We start from the raw sequence: 19,609 nt of genomic DNA on the forward strand, positions 1-19,609 counted from the left end.
TTTTCAGCCATATCGGTACAGCCGTTCTTGAGTTATAAGTAGTGTAACTAACACGACTTTCTTTTATATATATAGATTATATGGATATTATTATAAATATACCACTGTGCGCCAGGGCTCTAAGAGTTGATAAAGCTGTGGGAAAAGATAAATATTTATCCTTTTCCGGGGGGATAATTGTCTCCTCTCTAGCCGTGCTGTAGTGGATCGGTAAGGAGTAATAATAATATGATGATGATGTTGATATAACTGGACTGTATCTATTCATACATCTTACGATGGTATACTTTGAAAATTGAGCTTCATTTTCTATACTCCGCGAAAAGCACTATGGTATTTGTAATTTATAATTTCTTCAATCCCAATACTCCAAACAGATCTTCGGCAATGTACTCTCTCCGCACGTTTCGTCACGTGAGCTCAGCGTCAGATGTTCACCTCACAATGAATAATTGTTTGGAATTTGTAAAGGTTTGGAATTCCGCAAGGTAACATGTTTAAATAAAGGTTTACCGTAAAATGGTAAAATAGGACATTATTTGTGTGTGTTCACACAGTGGCGCGCATAGAGGGAATGCACAGGGTATGCAGATAATATAAAATGTAGAAAATCTCTAGTACGAGTTATAAAACACCTAAGGATAGGCATTGCTAGAGCTATAAAAAGCCTAACCTTAAGTATTTATAACTCGTACTGGAGCTTTACTTCATTTTAAATCTTCTGCATACCCTGTGCATACCCTCTATGCACGCCACTGGACGAGGATTGAGGATTCTATGTATTCCCAATTCCGTGACAAATCCTTAAAATTTACAAAACAACGTAGCTTTGGTATAGTTTAATACACCAAAGCTGATTATTTTGTTTCAGAAACATCTACGTGTATCCGAAACAATTGTTAACTATTGAATTCGCGGCTTAACAATGAATCTCATCTTGGCTCATAAAAGAGAACACTTTCCTCTATTTACATTATACGCTCTGCGCCCTACACTAGTTTGAATATGTTTTCAGTTTTACTAATAAAATTTATAACCGTCTGCGGGTTTTGGCTCCGTATCTAACGAAGACTTTAAATTTAGTTTTGATATGAAATTTTTGTAAAGAATATGAATAAATAAATAAATATACTACGACAATACAGACATCGCCATCTAGCTCCAAAGTAAGCGTAGCTTGTGTTATGGGTACTAAGATAGCTGATGTATATAATACACATAAATACTTACAATATACAGATAAACACCCAGACACTAAAAAACAATCATGTTCATCACACAAACATTTTCCAGTTGTGGGAATCGAGCCCACGAACTTGTACTCAGAAAGCAGGGTCGCTGCCCACTGAGCCACTCGGCCGTCCGATATTAGATTAGATTAAAATATTTAGAATATCTTGCTTCCGTTTTAACTCATTGCCAGCCCAGTACAGGGTAAGATGGAGATCTAACCTTATACGTGGCTGACAATCCTCTCAGAATCAGAAGGGCTTCGTCCGTAGTCTATCACCCTCCGATTTCACTTCACACGCGTTTAAGAACATTTTGTTTTAATTCCACTACAAGTTAGCCCTTGACTGCTATCTTGTGAGATAGCAGTCAAGGGCTAACTTGTAGTGTGGTAAGTGATTATGCAGTCCAAGACGGTAACGGGTTAACCTGTTAAGGAGTATGGTAATCGGTTTGGACATTATGTAGAGTTCCTTGTAAGTTGTATTTAATTGCTTAAATCGAAAGTAACTCCCAAAATTTAGAGGTGCCAGGTATCAAACCTAGTCCCCCCGAAAGGCAGGTTTAAGATCTAATCACTAGGCAATCACCCCTTATATATTACTACCGGCCCCTCGCGACTTCGTCCGCATAAGTCAATTTACGTAGACGTATACCATCGCGGACGTTTTTGTAGAACTTTTATATGGGAAACTACTTTTTCATACATGATTTTATCGAAACTTTAACCGTTTATGCAGTACACTTAGCGAAAGCGAAAAAATGAAAAATAAAACCCTTGATTTGAATTAAAAAGAAAAAGATTTTGAATCATTTTCCATTGCTGCTATTCTCCTATTGGTGTAAGCGTGAAGATTATAGTCTATAGTCTTTTTCCATAAATGGGCAAACATAATGGTGTATATAATGGTGAGATATTCATTCAAACGTAGCGGTGATAGCGCATTGGTAACGTGCTCGACTTCTCTTTCGGGGGGCCGAGTTCGAATCCCAGCAGCCACATCTAACTTTTCTAAGTTATGTGCGTTTTAAGTATTTAAAATATCACCTGCTTCAACGGTGAAGGAAAACATCGTGAGGAAACCTTGATGCCTGAGAGTTGTACATAATGTTCTCAAAGGTGTGTGGAGGCCACCAATCCGCACCGGGCTAGCGTGGTGGACTAAGGGTTCATATGATGATGATAATAATAAATATTTATCCTACTAATACGATAAAAGTGAAATGTTTGTTACTCAATTACGCAAAAATGGCTGAACAAATTTAGATGAATTTTGGCACTCATGTTGCCTTTGACATGAAAAAGAATAAAAGCTACCTTTTGTCTAAACTCCTTAAGTAGTTCCTGAGGGAAAATTTAGTACGAGCTAAACGGTCCAGCCAAGACAAAGCCAGATAGCTTTGAAATTTGATATGCATGTCACCTATGTTATGGAAAAGGACATGTACTTTCTCTACTGATATTCAGACCATAACAGGGACCATACCACAGACCATAGCAGATACCATATCAGAGCCATAGCTTCTAGGCTATGGCTTATGTGCCCGTAAGTACATCCGCATTCCCGCCCTTCAGTCCAGAACACAGCGAAGCGGTTTGGTAACAGCAATGCTTCGATGAGGCAGAAATAAACATGGCGGTAATACTGCCTCAGAAGTTCTCTGTCACAAAAAGCTTAACTTTTACTAAACCCAGATCGTCTTTTACATCACAGTAAAAGTCTTTGAAATACCGCGTATATAATACCTAAAGGCTAATATTAACGTCTGGATCGATGCGGCGGATTTCCCGAAGGGGCCTCGCACCGTACGACGCGGATTTGATATGGGAGTTCCTTGAAAGAGTTTATTTCATTTTATCATTTATGCATCCTTTGGAAGTCCTAATTCCCTTAGTGCCGTGGGGGTTAGGTAAAGAGTTCTGTTGAAGTTTTTCGTTTTTCAAATTATGAACTACTAGCTTCTTCAGAATTTGGTCCAAAGCGTGTGGGTCTAAAACTTCGCACGATAACAATTTTTAAACTTACCTTTCCTTACTTTAATAAATAAATAAATATACTACTACGAAAATACACACACATTGCCATCTAGTCCCAAAGTAAACGTAGCTTGTGCTATGGGTACTAAGATAACTGATGAATATTTTTTATGAATAATATACATAAATACTTATAATATATAGATAAATACCCAGACACTGAAAACATTCATGTTCGTCACACAAAAATTGTCCAGTTGTGGAAATCGAACCCACGGCCTTGGACTCAGGAAGTAGGGTCGCTGCCCACTGCGCCAGTCGGTCGTTCACGTCAACTTGTAGTGTATAACAAAAAAATATTGGTAATTTGGATATTAATATTGGTAATTGAAGATTATCAATCTGGTTACAGCCCTCACAGGGTTCCATTTTAAATGTAAACATTAGATTGACATTATTTTTTGAAAATATAATAATTATGTAATCTCTATGACTCTTTAATGGACTTGTAATTGAATTAATAAATAAATAAATAAAAACACTCCCATTGAAAATTAGTGAGGTCGTGCTTGATACTACAGCTAGCCTGTTAATAGTAACCGGCTAGCTAAAGGAAGGAATCATAAACACTAACGGCGGGCTAGTCGGAAAATAAATGGAAAATAAAACAGGCACTCCGCTCTAAAAGATATAAAAAATAAAAAGCCTTGCATTACCGTGTCCCTGTGCAATCCATTAGCGTAATGAATGTCCGGCAAGACGCGGGCGGGGCTTTTGAAATGCCCCTAATCAATTTCATCTTTCAAACGTGCACACGTGAAACTGTACTATTTGTAACGCATATCCAGAATTACGGAATTTTCAAAACATCAATCCACTTATCCGTTTTTAAATTACGAAGGAATCGTAATCATAAGTAAAAGGGGCATGGGGAATTGGATCAGCGAAGGACTTATGTTTGGTCCGCACATGTTTATTAACTTTTTAGTAGTTAATCTTTTTGAGACAGAGCTCATACTGTAGGTACTATTATTCTTGCTGCCAAGCAGTATTGCTAAATCCCGTTCTGAAAGGCGTGTTTCCAAATTTTACTTACATCTCAAGTTGATGCACACAGGATGGTCCTCTGTAGGACGAATTTTTTACATGCTCTACGAAGTACGTAAGTTATGAAAATTAAGCTTAATTTGCCATACTCCGCGAAAAGCAGGAGAATCTGTATGGTGTAATTTATAATTTCTTCAATCTTTACACTCCACACCAAATAGATCTTCGGCAATGTAACCTCTACACACGTTTCGCTACGAAACCGGAGCATCCTCACGAGATGTTGACTTTAATGAATAATTGTTAAGAATAATTCTCCTGTGTTTTCGGAGAGGGTACATCGCCGAAGATCTGTTTGGTGTGGAGTATAAAGACTGAAGAAATTATAAATTGCACCATACAGATTCTCCTGCTTTTCGTGGAGTATAGCAAATTAAGCATAATTTTTATAATATATCACGGAATACCGCAAAGTAACGCCTGTTTCTATCCAATATCTACAAAGTGTCGCTCTTTTTACAAGCAATGGTTTTTAATTTTCCATCAGGACGGCCGTCTGCTTAGTCTGTCTTTTACAAGTAGGTATAAAATTTGTGTCTTATCCATTAGCAAACAGAGATTATTGTAGACCCCTCACGAGGTGAAGAGATAACATAAAACGAGTCGAAATTCCTAATAAAAGACCTATGTCCAGCAGTGGACGTGATCCCAATGCTTGGGATAATGCTGATTTATTGTACTTTAGTCCCTACTAGTTAGTAGTAGTACTCAGTTTTAATATCCAAGTCCAACATGGCCGTTTTTCTGTATATTTCTTTCTCAGCAATGTCAGAGAATCAGATTAGAAAACAAACGGACAAAAGAACGCCAACGAAATCTTATACTGGATCGTACCTGCTTGTTATTGAAACGGAAGTCATGTTCTTTACGTTTCCTTATATTCGAAATAAAATCCACTGGGGTGCATAAAATAACGATGAATCCGTCGATCTTTAGATTAAGTCAGGTGCCTATTGAAATACTAATGTTTTTTTTCGTATTCGCATGAACTGGAAATGTTGAGCAATGAGATTTTATTTGGTACTAAAAGTTATACGTTTGTTTATTTTATCTTTGTTGAATCGAAATAGACTACGTATTGATATAAAATGTATATCTTTAAGTTTCATTATTATCTTAATTTTAACATTTTTATTTAAGATCTTATACCTATTTTAGCTACACTTGAAGGAAATACACTTTATTAAAATCATATTAAAAATAAGAAAATTGTGTTATTCCTTCTTTAAGATGTCTTTATAAACTGCTGCTTACATTTAAACTGCAATGTTTCTTACTAGATGTTGTAACAGTCACTTTAAAACTGACAAAAAGGCATAAGATAATTCCGGCAGCTTTGGTATGACAACCGTAGTTTGAATACTAAAGCATTCAGGCTGTGATTGGTGGAGAGATGAGAACTCAAATCTCGGGAGGATGAGGTCCCAAATTTTAAATATGCATATTCACCATTATCAACCTATATATAACCGGACCACCGCAGGCCACAGTACCATTCTGCAATGAGAAGGGTTTCAGCCATAGTCCACCACTCTGGCCAAGTGCGGATTGGCGGACTTAACACGCCTTTGAGAACATAATTGAGAACTCTGAGGCATTAAAGTTTCGTCCCAATGTTTTCCTTCACCGAGCAAACAGGTGATATTTAATTGCTTGAAAAGTTAGAGATGCGTGCCGGGAATCGAACTCAGTCCCCTGAACCCGGTTCCCTGAATTTGTTAGTATGATATTATATTTAACTGATATATCTACTATCTCTATCACTAAAACTATGTCTTTTGACGTTAGTAAGCATACTGAAATTTTCCGGACACATCTCCACAAAATGGCTCTAGAAAATGGCTTTAAAGAGGGTCTTGCTTAACTGGGCAAGGTAGAAGGCACTAGAGCGCACGGCAAGTCACACACTCAATTGACCGATCAAATTAAATCTGCAGTAGGTGATGCATGCATGATTGTACCAGACTGTCTGTAATTGGGAAGTAATGGCGCATGAACACCAGGCGACCAACAAGAATGTTATAATGAATAAATAAATAAAAAAATATACTAAGACAATACACACATAGCCATCTAGCCCCAAAGTAAGCGTAGCTTGTGATGAATACTATTATTATGAATAATATACATCAATACTTAAAATATACAGATAAACACCCAGGAAAACATTCATGTTCATCACACAAACATGTTCCAGTTGTAGGAATCGAACACACGGGCATAGACTTTGAAAGCAGGGTCGCCGCCCACTGCGCTAGTCAGCCGTCAATGAGCAAACGTTCAATTATAAAAATAAATCGATTAAAATCGAGGTAATTTTAACGCAAATATAAAATTTAGTTTTAACAATACAGGAACCAGAGCAATGTTCAAAAATATTTCTTACAAATAATGCTTTTGTCAAGCTGTACCGGTTTAATGTGTAGCTACAAGTAGCTATTATTATTATTATTTGGTATTAAGACTGCTCTAAGGTTAACTTTTGAATCTAAAAAGACTACGTATACTACGTATGTTTACGTAGTTTTACTATTAAGTTAATTTTAATATTTTTATTAAAGTTCCTATACCTATTATTGTTGGGGTCCCAAGGGGCCGGAATGACTGCCCCGTACTGCTACTCAGCGCAGCGTTGGTTGACCCCCAACGAGGTGAACCGACTACATCAAGCGCGTCGCAGGAAACCGCTGGACGCAAGCAACACAAAACCCTGAAATTTGGAACTCCTTACAAAAGACCTTTCGAGAAAGAGGTGAACCGCCGAATCCAACTCGGATGGGCAGCGTTCAGTGCCTGAAGACTTAAGTCTTCGAACAGTGCGTGTTGCCAGTGATGACTCACGGAACTGAGACATGGCCGCTAACTATGGGCCTCATAAGAAGGCTCAGAGTCACTCAGCGGGCGATGGAGAGAGCTATGCTAGGAGTATCTCTACGTGATCAAATCAGAAATGAGGAGATCCGTAGAAGAACTAGAGTTACCGACATAGCTCAGCGAGTCGTGAAGCTGAAGTTGCATTGGGCAGGGCATATAGCTTGGAGACCCGATGGGCGTTGGGGTCTTAAGGTGCTGGAATGGTGACCCCGCACCGGTAAACGCAGCGTAGGTCGGCCCCCAACGAGGTGGACAGATGACATCAGGCGAGTCGCTGGGAGCCGCTGGAGGCAAGCGGCCCGGGACCGAGTATTGTGGAACCTATGAAGACCTATGTCCAGCAGTGGACGTCGATTGGTTGACATGATGATGATGACAAAATACCTATGCCCAGTGGCGTCCATTGCATATATGCAAATAAGCAGTGCATACCCTACCCTCAGGGTCTTACAGAGCCTTCAGATAGGACCAATAAAGTTTTGTAACTAAAATGTTGTGCTAAACACCTTTGCATACCCTGGGTCCAAGGGTTATGCACGCCACTGCCTATGCCTATATCTTATTATCATTTGGTATTGACTGGTCAGTGGTCTACGGCTAACTTTTGTATCAGATAAGATCGTGATCTTGTACTAAGATCGAATACAATAAAACATTACAGAAACTTTTCTTAATCTAAGAAATTGTTTCACTGTTCAATGTAAAAGGAATATAATATAGTTTTTAACGGATAATATAACTAACTTTTTCCATCAGGACCCTTTCACGGAAGAGTAATAGAGCAATTAGGGAATAATAGCGCGAACATGTGCCAGAGTACCACATGGCCTTCGATAAATGTACGGAAGATATATATTTATTAGGGCATTCCGATATTATGTTTCACTGATATAACTCTGAGATAAATTGGATTCATATATTTTTTTTATTCCACTACATTTATATATTGTGTAGAAGTTTATTATATATGTGTATGCACTACGTACCTCTCGTCTTGAGCAGTGTTTTATGCCATCAGTTGCCTGGAAGAGATTGCTATGTAGCTATAAGGCCGCCTAATTCTAAACTTCGTGTAAACTAGGTTTTTTTTCATATATTTTCCTATATTTTTATGTGGTGTACAATAAAAGTGTATTCATTTATTCATTCATTCATTCAGTTAGCAGTTAGTTAGTTACAGTTCGGTTAGCCCTTGAATGCAATATTACCTGGAGGTAAGCTATGATTCAGTCTAAGATGGTAGCGGGCTAACCTGCTAGGGATTATGGTAGGCATGCCCCCTAAACTGTTTTTACCACTAGACCAGACCAGAGAAAATTTAGAAATAATAAATTCTGCTGGGAATTGAACTTGGGACCTCTTACTTAAATTCACAGCGCTCACCGTTGCGCCAGGGAGTACGTCGACATCGGTATCATATGGTCTACGAAGAGATTAGATAGTTGATTGTGTATATGCACTCGTGATCTTCAGTCGCAGATGCTCAGTACTAAACCAACGAGGCAGTTTTTAAGCCAAATGTTTATTGAATATATACATCAGTATGACAATGATACGGTTACTAAGTTATCAATGATTTTTTGAATAACGTCGACTGCTGGACCTACGTCTTTGTAGAGAATTCCCAATCGGTTCTAGCGGCTCCGAAGGAGTCGTTTAATCTCGTCTAACCACCTTATTGGGGGGCTACCGTCGCTATTCCAGCACCTTAGGACTCCAACGGCCTTCGGATCTCCGAGCTATGTGCCCCACCTTTGCCACTTGAGCTTCGCAACTCTTTGAGATATGTTGATAGTTCTAGTTCTTCTACGGATCTCCTCATTTCTGATTTGATCACGTAGATATACTACTAGGTCTCTCCGTCGCCCGCTGAGTGACTCTTAGCCTTCCTAAGAGGCCCATAGTAAGCGACCACTTATAAGATCCGTAAAAATATAGCTAGATGATATTAAAAATTAAGTATTGATTTCGGAAATGTAACTCGCGTTTCTAAATAATTTTCCAAATATATTTTGGTAGACATTGTAGCATTCTATGTGGGATTTTGAAGAGGGGGTGGAGGATTTGTACATTGTACTCGCAGTGCTTGTAGATTAGCTTAGTATTAAAACACATGTTAATGTCACATTAGAATATAAATGACTATCATTTTGTGAAATGAAATAATAATTTATTTGTTCACATAACACAAAAGCAGATAAGGCGGAGAACTTCTGTTAAGTTTAAAACCTGTGCCGGAAGATCTCGCTCTTCCGTTACATAACACATTTTTATTTCAATTTATTAACTAGCTGACCCGTGCAATTTCGTCTGCACCAAATCGGTTATAAACACGAATAAAATTACATTTTCTAAAAATACCAAGATCGATTTATTGCCCCCCAAATCCTCAGTATTCAAAGTTCATGAAAATCGTTGGGGCCGATTCGAGATTCCAATTATATATATATAAACAAGAATTGCTAGGTCTTAAATATAACGTTAAGAAGACAGTTACGATGGTGTTCCGATCTGGCAGAGGTCCGGGGACTATTCCGGGGGTTTTCCTTGATGGAGATTTGCTCGAGAGAGTTGAGCGGTTCAGATACCTTGGACATATTGTGACTGAAGGCCTTGTCGATGATGAAGATGTAGAGAGGGAACGACGTGCTCTGGCTGTTAGATGTAATATGCTCGCACGTCGCTTTGCGAAATGCAGTGACCAAGTTAAGGTGACATTGTTTAGAGCATACTGTTTATGTTTCTATACATGTCAACTTTGGGTAAAGTCCACCAGACGCGCTGTCAACAATATCAGGGTGCAATACAATAATGCTTATCGTATCTTGATGAAGTTGCCAAGGTACTGCAGCGCGTCGGACATGTTCGCTAGGTCCAGAGTACCGGATTTCTTTGCGATCATAAGATCGCGAATAGCAACATTTTGGAGTCGTTTGCGAGCCTCCGATAATGAAATCCTAAGCACGTTGGCAGAAGGTCTGGACTGCTCGATTTTCAAGCACTGGCTTTCGGTGCACCGTGAGGCAAATAGAAAATAAACTGTAGTGATTTTGTAAAGGTTAGGTATAAGAAAACCCATAAACTATGACGAACTATGTAATTAATGATTATTATTATGACGGACGTGAGTTTGCAATATTTTTATATTGCAATACTGTTACTTATTATTATTATTTGTTATTTAATTTATCTTTTATATTCTTATAACTGGGTTTATACCTTTCAATAAAGATTATTATTATTATTATTAAAGATATAAGATATTATATAAGATTTCCCGATTCGCTTAGTCGTTTTTTTGATTTGTTAAAAAAACAACTTAATCTTGCTTAAAGTAACAGTCACCGGGAAACAAAATTACCCTCCAAATAGTATTAAATATTAATAAGTCCAATAGATGTTGATTGAATGAAAAGATCATCAATCTCACTGTTATGAACATGATATTAGTTTTTCGGTAAATTGATAAAAATTGGACATCATTAGGGCTAACGGAATATAACAAATGATCTTATTTGTCAATAATCCGATCTAATTGTGTACGTATACTTCCCTAATAGACGTAATAAAACCGCTCTCAGTGGCGAGCAAAGAGTATGCAGATGATATAAAATTAATAAAATCTCCAGTGCGAGTTATAAATACTTATCTAATTACCTTTTTTAACTCTTACAATGCCTATCCTTAAGTTTTTTCCTTTTATTTTATATCATCTGCATACCCTGTGCATACCCACCATGCACGCCACTGAATGCTCTTGGTTTACTTATTTAGTCAGAACGCACAAGCTTTACCTTAATATTTAATACATCAAAAGGACATAGATGGCACTTATGGTGCGTATACATATTATTAAACTTATAACTTAAGCTACGTTACTACCGAACCAATCCTAATCTAGGGAAGTTTGGAATGAGTAATAATATAAAGATTATTATTCGTCTATATACAATTACGTGGTAAGTCTTCTCACCTTGTACTAAGCTCAAATTCGATCGTGCATGGAGTACTGTTCCCATTTATGGGATGGCTCTGCCAGGTATCAGCTTGATGCCCTGGATTCGGTGGATCGCCGTGCGAGAAGGCTCATCGGTGACCTAGCCAATAAAAAACTTAACAGTTTGGAACATCGTCGCAAGGTTGCCTGCCTTTCGGTATTCTATAGGATATATTTTGGAGAGTGTGCTCAAGAACTATTTGATCTAGTTCCCCCCTCGCCTTTTTACCATCGAACCGCAAGGCACCGTAAGGATCTGCATCCCTACGTGGTCGATATACCGCGGACGCGTACGAAGCGTTTCGCATCTTCGTTTCTGATCCGCACCGCTAGGATCTGGAATGATTTTCCAGCTTCCATTTTCCCCAGTTCTTACAATAGTACCTTCAAATCAAGAGTGAATAGGCATCTTCTAGGCAAGAGCGCTCCACCTTAGGCTGCATCATCGCTTACCATCAGGTGTGATTGCAGTCAAGATTAGGGGTATGACACCCCTAATCGGTTTCTATGCGACATCGCAACGGAACACAAAATCGCTTAACGGCAAGTCTTTGGATGGTAACTAGCAAAAGCCTCCCACCAGACCAGACCAGTGAAATTCAGGAATTATAAAATCCCAATTTGCCCCTGCTGGGAATCGAACCCGCGACTTCCTATTAAATTCACAGTGCTCACCGTTTCGCCAGGAAGGTCTTTAAAACGTTGTTTTTTTCGTTACGTAATTTAGCAGTTGACAGTAATTATTTTACCTCTAATGTTCTAAACGTTTACTAAAATGGCAAAAATGGGACATACTCGTAGTTTGTGAGCTTGGAACATTCCGCGGGTGTGAAGTCAGACGTGCGCGGGGCGTTTTCACTGTTTTTGGACACAATAGACTTCGTGCAATAATGGCTGATGTTCTTAATTGTATGCTTAAAGCTATCGACTCACTGGCAATCACTTATAGTTTGAAGCATCTACCTAGCAATGTCAAGTGTTAGGCCCTTCGTACACTAGGCTACGCTTATCTTCAATACTAATGTTGTAAACTTACGTCACAAATTCGAATTACAAAATGCTTAACACAAGTGACGGTGCAACTATAATTTTAGCTTACTGTCTTAAATTCGTGTTTTTTTTATAAATAAATAAATATATTACGACAATACACACATCACCTTACACGACGACGGCCGACTGGCGCAGTGGGCAGCGACCCTGCTTTCTGTGTCCAAGGCCGTGGGTTCGATTCCCACAACTGGAAAATGTTTGTGTGATGAGCATTAAGTGTTTTTCAGTGTCTGGGTGTTTATATGTATTTTCTAAGTATTTATGTATATATAATTCATAAAAATATTCATCAGTCATCTTAGTACCCATAACACAAGCTACGCTTAGTTTGGGGCTAGATGGCGATGTGTGTATTGTCGTAGTATATTAAAAAAAAAAATAAAAAAAAAAAAAAAAAAAAAAAAAAAAAATAAATAAAAAAAAAAAACACCACCTAACCCCCATAGTAAGCGTAGCTTGTGTTTTGGGTACCAAGATAACTGATCAATATTTTTATGAATAATATACATATTATGTTATATTCCCTTAGTCGCCTCGTACGACACTCGCGGGAGGAAGAGGATGGTGACAACTGTATTATGAGCTGCCGTCTCCACACCCCGTGTAAGAAGGCCCTAAAGCGCCCCATGTTGCCAATTGATAGAGCAATTTGCAAATGCGACGGAGCGTTTGTCGAGCTTCGGCCATTTGTCATTAGTTCGGTCACAATGCATCGCCCGAACGGAATGCCAATAACAGCTCTGATAATACGAAACTTGTGAATGCATTGCGATCATTGCAATTATGGTTAATGGCTGAACGGACGGTATTTTCAGCCGGTTTTCGAAAAAAAATTTTTTTGGCGATTAAAAATTTATTGAAATTAACATTTCAAAAAGATGTGTTGTATTCAATCACTCTAAAATGCATGCATTTATAATGCTTTGATCTTAGTTTAATAAATCGCCGACAAAACGAGTGTTGTGTGTGGTGTGTGTGTTTGTGTGTGTCTGTCTGTGGCATCGTCCCGAACGGATAAACTGATTTTGATTTTGTTTTTAAGGTGAATCAGTCGGGAGTGTTTTTAGCTATGTTTGATGAAAATTGGTCAAAACTCCCTCAATATAGGTATCAAACGGAAGGGCTTCACTAGTAGAGTAACATAGACTATGATACATTTCAAATCCAAGATGGCCGCCACCACAAGTTACAAGATACTATTATTCATTAATTTTGCGACATAGTTAAGTCCAATTTTTAATTATTGGTATTATACGAATTCTAACCTATTGCTCAAAATAGCACAATGAAAAATGGAAAGACAATTTTGAACTATTCTCTAATTGTATATAAATACACAAAATGGGGAATTAAACAAAAAACTATAAACGAAAGATGCAATAACTATGGCTATGAAATATAAATGGAAATGGACTCGACACGTGATACGAAGAAGATACAATAGGTGGACTACAGAAGTTACTGCTTGGTGTCCAAAATATAACACAAGAAATAGACGAAAACCATTCTGTAGATTGGGAGACGATATTGTAGAGTTTGCAGAGTAACTGCTCAAGATTCCCAAAACTGGAAGAAACGAACGGAGGCCTTTACCCAGAAATTGGATGGGTTATAGTGTAATTGCTCCTTTACTCTGTATCTAAGCTTATAATAGTTACGTATGACGCAACATTAAAAAAATGTGCGCATACATTTAAAAAATGTGTAAAAACGCATCTAGTACAGCGAGGTTACTATACATTTGATGAATTCCTCAATGACAAGGTCGAATGGAAGCAGCCAGCCTCGCTCTCATCTCCCGCAAGATAGCAAAATGATTGTAAATGTTGATGTTGGAAAAGAGCAACTACTGAGTTTCTTGCCGGCTCTTCTCGGTAGAACCTGCTTTCCGAACCGGTGGTAGGGTCACACCAACATACATACTTGACGTTTCAAAAGTGCTTATAAAGTAGGCCTACTTGAAATAAATGAATTTGAATTTGAATTTGAATTTGCAATAAACAAGGCAGTGGATAACAGACTGATTTAATATGAGATCAAATGTAGGTACACACATAACTTATGGAATATTACTTATGGAATTACCCAACACCTCCTTACTTAATTATAATGGTGTTTTTTTAATACAAAAAAAAAATATTAATATTAAGAGATAATATAAACTTAATTTAATCTATGACGAAGGGGTCTTAGACCATGACATTTTCTCTCTACCGTTACCGGCACAGAGGAGGTGGACGCTAGTTCGTACTTATCATCTTCTAACTGATCTTTAACAACAGACTGAACGTCAGAACTGTGATCCTTCCTCTCATTTCTGTGCCGTCACAGTTTGCCCGGGTAACATATCAAAGTCTGACATCATGTCACCATTAGTGTCTTTGGAGGTGCATGTTGAGCGAGTAGCGCTTATAGGGGCCTACCAGGTTCAATAATTTGATCAATCCTTACCGTGCCATGCGGCACATAAACTTCAAACGAATAATATTTTTAATTACATTTCATTATTCTACTAGACAAGCCCTTTTTTGTAAAAATTTTAATAAATAAAGTATGAAAATTGATGAATGCCTGTATGGCGCAGGGGCACAGTACCTACCTACACTTTCAATAAGTTAGACGTTCAGTCCCTACACGCAAACATAGATATAGCAAATGCAAAAGTGCCTTAGCGTTTTGTGCTCCAACAATTCACCATTAGCTCAGTTATAATGGTCGCACTTAAAATATACAATAAGAAGCATTTCACAGACCTAGACGATCAGTCCCTACAGGCAGGAATCGATACAGCGAATGCAAAGGCGCCGTAGCGTTTGTCGTGATTCAGCGATTTGCCATTAGCTCAGTTACAATGGTCGCGCCGCGGCGATGGAATGCCAATAAACGAACCATTGTATATCGCCCCTCCGCGGGGACAATAACGTGACGTACGGGGCTACGGTGTACAACTGAATATTGGAAACAATTAGACAGGGCCTGCATATATATGAACGCTCCGATGGTTTTGTGGTGAGCAAAATCGACTACGACTGACGAGGTCGTAGATTCCATTACGTAGGACTAAAAATTAATGGGTTCCCCGGGCGTCTAACAAAGCCAACAAGAATGACATGCCGTGGCGGTTTATAGTTTGGGCATACCCCCTTTAGAGGGGGGAGTCCCACATAACCTCCGTCCAGTCCTCCGTCCTCCGTCAGGGTCGTAGGTAGCAATAAAGCATTTCTACCACGGCAAAAAAGGGCTAATTTTGATAATAAATCTATTTTGCTTTTAAGAATTTCGCAGTACCAGCCTAGAGTTAAAATATTAGTGTTTTCTATCCCCGGGCCTCAGAAAATACATAACGATATGCTTGTAAGTAGCACTCGTATCTCCGGCTAGATAGATTTTTTGTAAATTGTAAAATGTTCATGTTAGAAAAGAGCAACTGCTGATTGTTTACGGTTCTTTTTTTTTGGTAGAATCAGCCTTCCAAAGGATTGGTAGAGTCACTACAAAAATACAGACATGAAGTTTCAAAAGTGTTTATATGAGGCTTACTTGAAATCAATGAATTTTGAATTATCGAAATTCAAAACTCTACTATTTCAAGTAGGGCAAGTTATGAAGTAAACGTACTTTTGGCACGTCAAGTAAGTCTATTTGTACCTACCACTGGTTTGGAATGCTGACTATACCGAGAACAGCTGGCAATTAACTCAGCAGATTGCTCTTTTTCAACATCATCAGTATGTGTCTATCTTGTGAGAGATAAGAGCGGAGCGGCTGCTTCCAAGCAGCCTTGTCGTTAAGAAATTCATCAATCGTGTAGTCCCGTGTATTAGAATTTTATACCGCCTGTCACTGTTATTATCACAGCCCACTCAAACGCAAAATAAAATCAAATGAGGTAAAATCCTGCAAGGCGTAGGTAACCTAAGGTTTCTATCAGCTGGTAACGCAACAGGTATAAAAGACAAGGGGAAGTATGAACTCATCGAGGCTATCCATCAAGAACTCCAAGAATTAGCATCTTAATAACATCGCGTCAAGATACATACAGTGTGGTGTCAACGTAGGCGAAGCTCATTAAGATCAGTACCACTAGTAAGAAACATAAGTACTAATCACGTCGACAAGTCGACACGAGAAGCAACACGATAATTCGCATGTGCTAGACGTCCACCATCTAAAGCCAGGACCTCATATTACGGCGTATACATTAAAATTATGCATACGAACCAAATTGTTTTTAATTTTTAAATAGTCAATAATAAATTTTACAATCATTAAGACTTAAAACAGGAGTGCTATAAGTTTGACAGTTGCATATTTTGACTTCTAAATACTTTTAATTGTAATGAAAATTGAGGCGGAAGCGGTGATAGCCAATGGTTAGGACTTCAGCCTCACATCTGGGGGGCCGAGTTCGAATCCCAGCCACCATTTATTTTTCTACGTAATGTGCGTTTTGTGCAATTAAAATATCACTTACTTCAACGGTAAAGGTAAACATCGGAAACCTTCATGCCATACATGAGAGTTCTCTAGAATATTCTAAAAGACGTGTTGAGTCCACCAATCTGCACTGGTGGACTTCGGCTTTAACCATTCTCATGTGTGGGCAACCCGTCTTCTGCAGTGGGCTGGTAATGTGTTGATATTATGACGATGATGATGAAAAAAAATCTGGTCGATCTGAAAATCACGATAGTCCTTAACTATTTATAATAAACTGCTATTCAGCTGTTTGAGAATAAGGTTCCGTTTCAGCTCTTATTTTGTGCCTGTACCGGCTGATACAGATCGAATTCACAACCTACAAACCTATATACCGTGCACTTGGCGAACTGGGCGGCCTGCTAAGCTTCTGGAGTGAGCTCAGCTGGCTGGAGTAACCCAGCGGGGTGCTGTACCAGTGGCACTACGTACAACGGAAGGTTCCGGCCGACCAAGTACGAAGACAAGCCCAGAGAAATAAAGAAAGAAAGACCTGGGTACAGTTTGACATACGGCTAGGCTTACTTTTGCCTAACCAACTTGAATTTTAAACACAAAGTAATACTAATTACACTATCAAAACAATACGCCATCTTTAAAAAGAATGCTACAAAATTAATATTGCATTAAAGCAGGTGTTACTTTGCGGAATTCCATGATATATGATTAAAATTAAGCTTAATTTGCTATAATCCGTACTTTCTACGTGACATCATATCGGAACACAAAATCGTTTAGCGGCACGTCTTTGTCGGTAGCTACTGCAGAGCCAGACCAGAGATAATTCAGAAATTATTCATTCCCAAATTGCCCTTTGTGGGAATCGAGCCCAGGACCTCCAATTGAATACCACAGCGCTCACCGCTGCGCCGGGGAGATAGGTATTTGGTTTTGAATTTTGTAAAAAATTTGGCTTTGAAACTATAAATGTGTTTCGATACTCGAAACCATCAACGACGGTGAGTTGGCTAGTTTGTACTAAGGGTACAGTTGAATAAAGCTGTTCCTTTATGATATTGTTCTGCCCACGCGACTTTGCATGCCTCGGCTGTTAACAATCTAACGTGTAAATAGTGTTATGTTGATTACTTTTGTGAAAATATTCCTGTTTGAAACTAATAGAAATAATATAATAAGGCAGATCTGTCCTCGCTCATCAACAACCAGCCCACGGTTTTAAAAAATACCATGTTGGGACGGCAGATACTCGAATTTGAGAGGTATTCGAACTCGGCCTCCCGAAGGTGAATCCGAGGTCCTAACCAGAGGGCTATCACCGCTTCATTGACATTAAAGATATTAGTAAATTAAAGTCAAATGGCGGCCAATGGACGACATACTGTGACGAAAAAAGCGAAAGTCAATTAGCGAAACAAGAGTCATTTCTTTGTTTACCATTCCAAGCCCGTTCGTGAGTTACACGAGTCGACATTTTTAAATAACAAGGGTTTTTTTCCCTTTCCACTTCCGTTTAATTTAATCCCTTCGCCGTTCCGTAATAAGGCTTGTTTAGATGGCGGGCAATTTGTTGCCGGAGTCACGTTGAACTCTCCTTGGCTATTGTGTTTTGTTAACTCCTAGGACTTGTTTAAAAAGATTTGTATTCTAGTCTGTTTTAGGGTGCGGCATTGGAAGAAGGAACCCTTATACTTCTGTTCATATCTGTCTGCCTGTCTTTCCGTCTGTCTGCTTATATTTTGGTGTGCCGTAGCTATATAACGTGTAAATGAAAACCTAAATAATACTTAAGACGCCTTCGAGGTAGATTATTTACTGTCCCTGAGAATTATCTGTGAAACCAAAACTGTAATAGTCAAGTGACTCTTGTCACTTTATCAATTACGCGTCGCCTACCGTAGATCGCTATTTAGCGATAAGGCCGCCAAATTGTACGTTCTACCTTATTGTGCTGTTGTATTTGTATCTCTGTAAATCATCACTGTGGTGTACAATAAAAGTGTAATCATTCATTCATTCATTCCGTAGGTACTATGCAAGTGTCGGCCTTTTATCTTCAATAGGGTTGTCATAAGTAAACACTTAGAATTCATTGAATTAGTTTGTGTGAAAAATAAATATGCTTCTTTTAATTTAATATTTTTACAGGGTGATTCCTTGTGGAACATACTTAGGCACCCTTCAACAGAATTTCGTTATTCTGGTACACGTTGTATAACATAAAATAATGCTGGATAGAAGCAAACTTAGGAAGGTGGTGGGACTCATAACAGGACATAGCTCCTTAAACAGACATCTTTCCATTATAGGTGTCACCGACAGTCCTCTTTGCAGAGCATGCATGGAGAAGAATGAAACACCTACGCACGTGATGCTGGAGTGCACGGGCGTGACAGAGCAACGCGAGATCTACCTGGGATCACCAGCCACTATCCCAGAAATCCTCAGCAACCTGGGCGGCATGCTGGGATTCTGGAACGAGCTTGGATGGCTGGAGTAGCGAGCAACATTGGGAAATTTCACGTACAACAAGCGAAGCGCTTACGTGCGGAAACTGCCCAGAAGAAGAAGAAGAAGAAGAAGAACATAAAATAATTAGTGCCTAGAACTTGTCTTTTACATAATATGTCACACATATTTAATTAGGAGGTTATTAGCACATTGGATTACATTAGATTATATAGTTAGAGTATCTACGGGAGGGCGGGACATCTTACCTAGTTAAAAGGATGTCCGAACAACGGATCAGTATAGATGACCTATACCATATATTTGATTGGTTGTATCATTTACCCTATACTTGCATATTATAATCTACGGCGGCTTATCCCTACTAAGCGATAAGGCCGCCTTTTGTATAATGCTTCTGCCTGTGTTTTTTTTATTCTTCTTCTCATCTTCTCTTACTTTCTCTTCTTCTGTATTTTTTGTTT

At 38.6% G+C, this 19,609-nt stretch overlaps 1 protein-coding gene across 1 annotated transcript; it reads left to right on the forward strand.

Moving 5' to 3' along the window:
- The first annotated feature begins 9,687 nt into the window (after positions 1 to 9,687).
- LOC120625966 lies at positions 9,688 to 10,227 on the forward strand. The gene has a single exon (XM_039893245.1). It carries the CDS (start codon positions 9,688 to 9,690, stop codon positions 10,225 to 10,227), a length of 540 nt encoding a protein of 179 aa, XP_039749179.1.
- Positions 10,228 to 19,609: the final 9,382 nt, after the last annotated feature.

This window comes from Pararge aegeria, chromosome 8, assembly GCF_905163445.1.
Source record: "Pararge aegeria chromosome 8, ilParAegt1.1, whole genome shotgun sequence".
Classification (NCBI taxonomy): Eukaryota; Metazoa; Arthropoda; class Insecta; order Lepidoptera; family Nymphalidae; genus Pararge; species Pararge aegeria.

What these genes read in the sequence shown, in the direction of transcription:
- LOC120625966 (XM_039893245.1), top strand. Translation starts at nt 9,688, where the DNA reads ATGGTGTTCCGATCTGGCAGAGGTCCGGGGACTATTCCGGGGGTTTTC.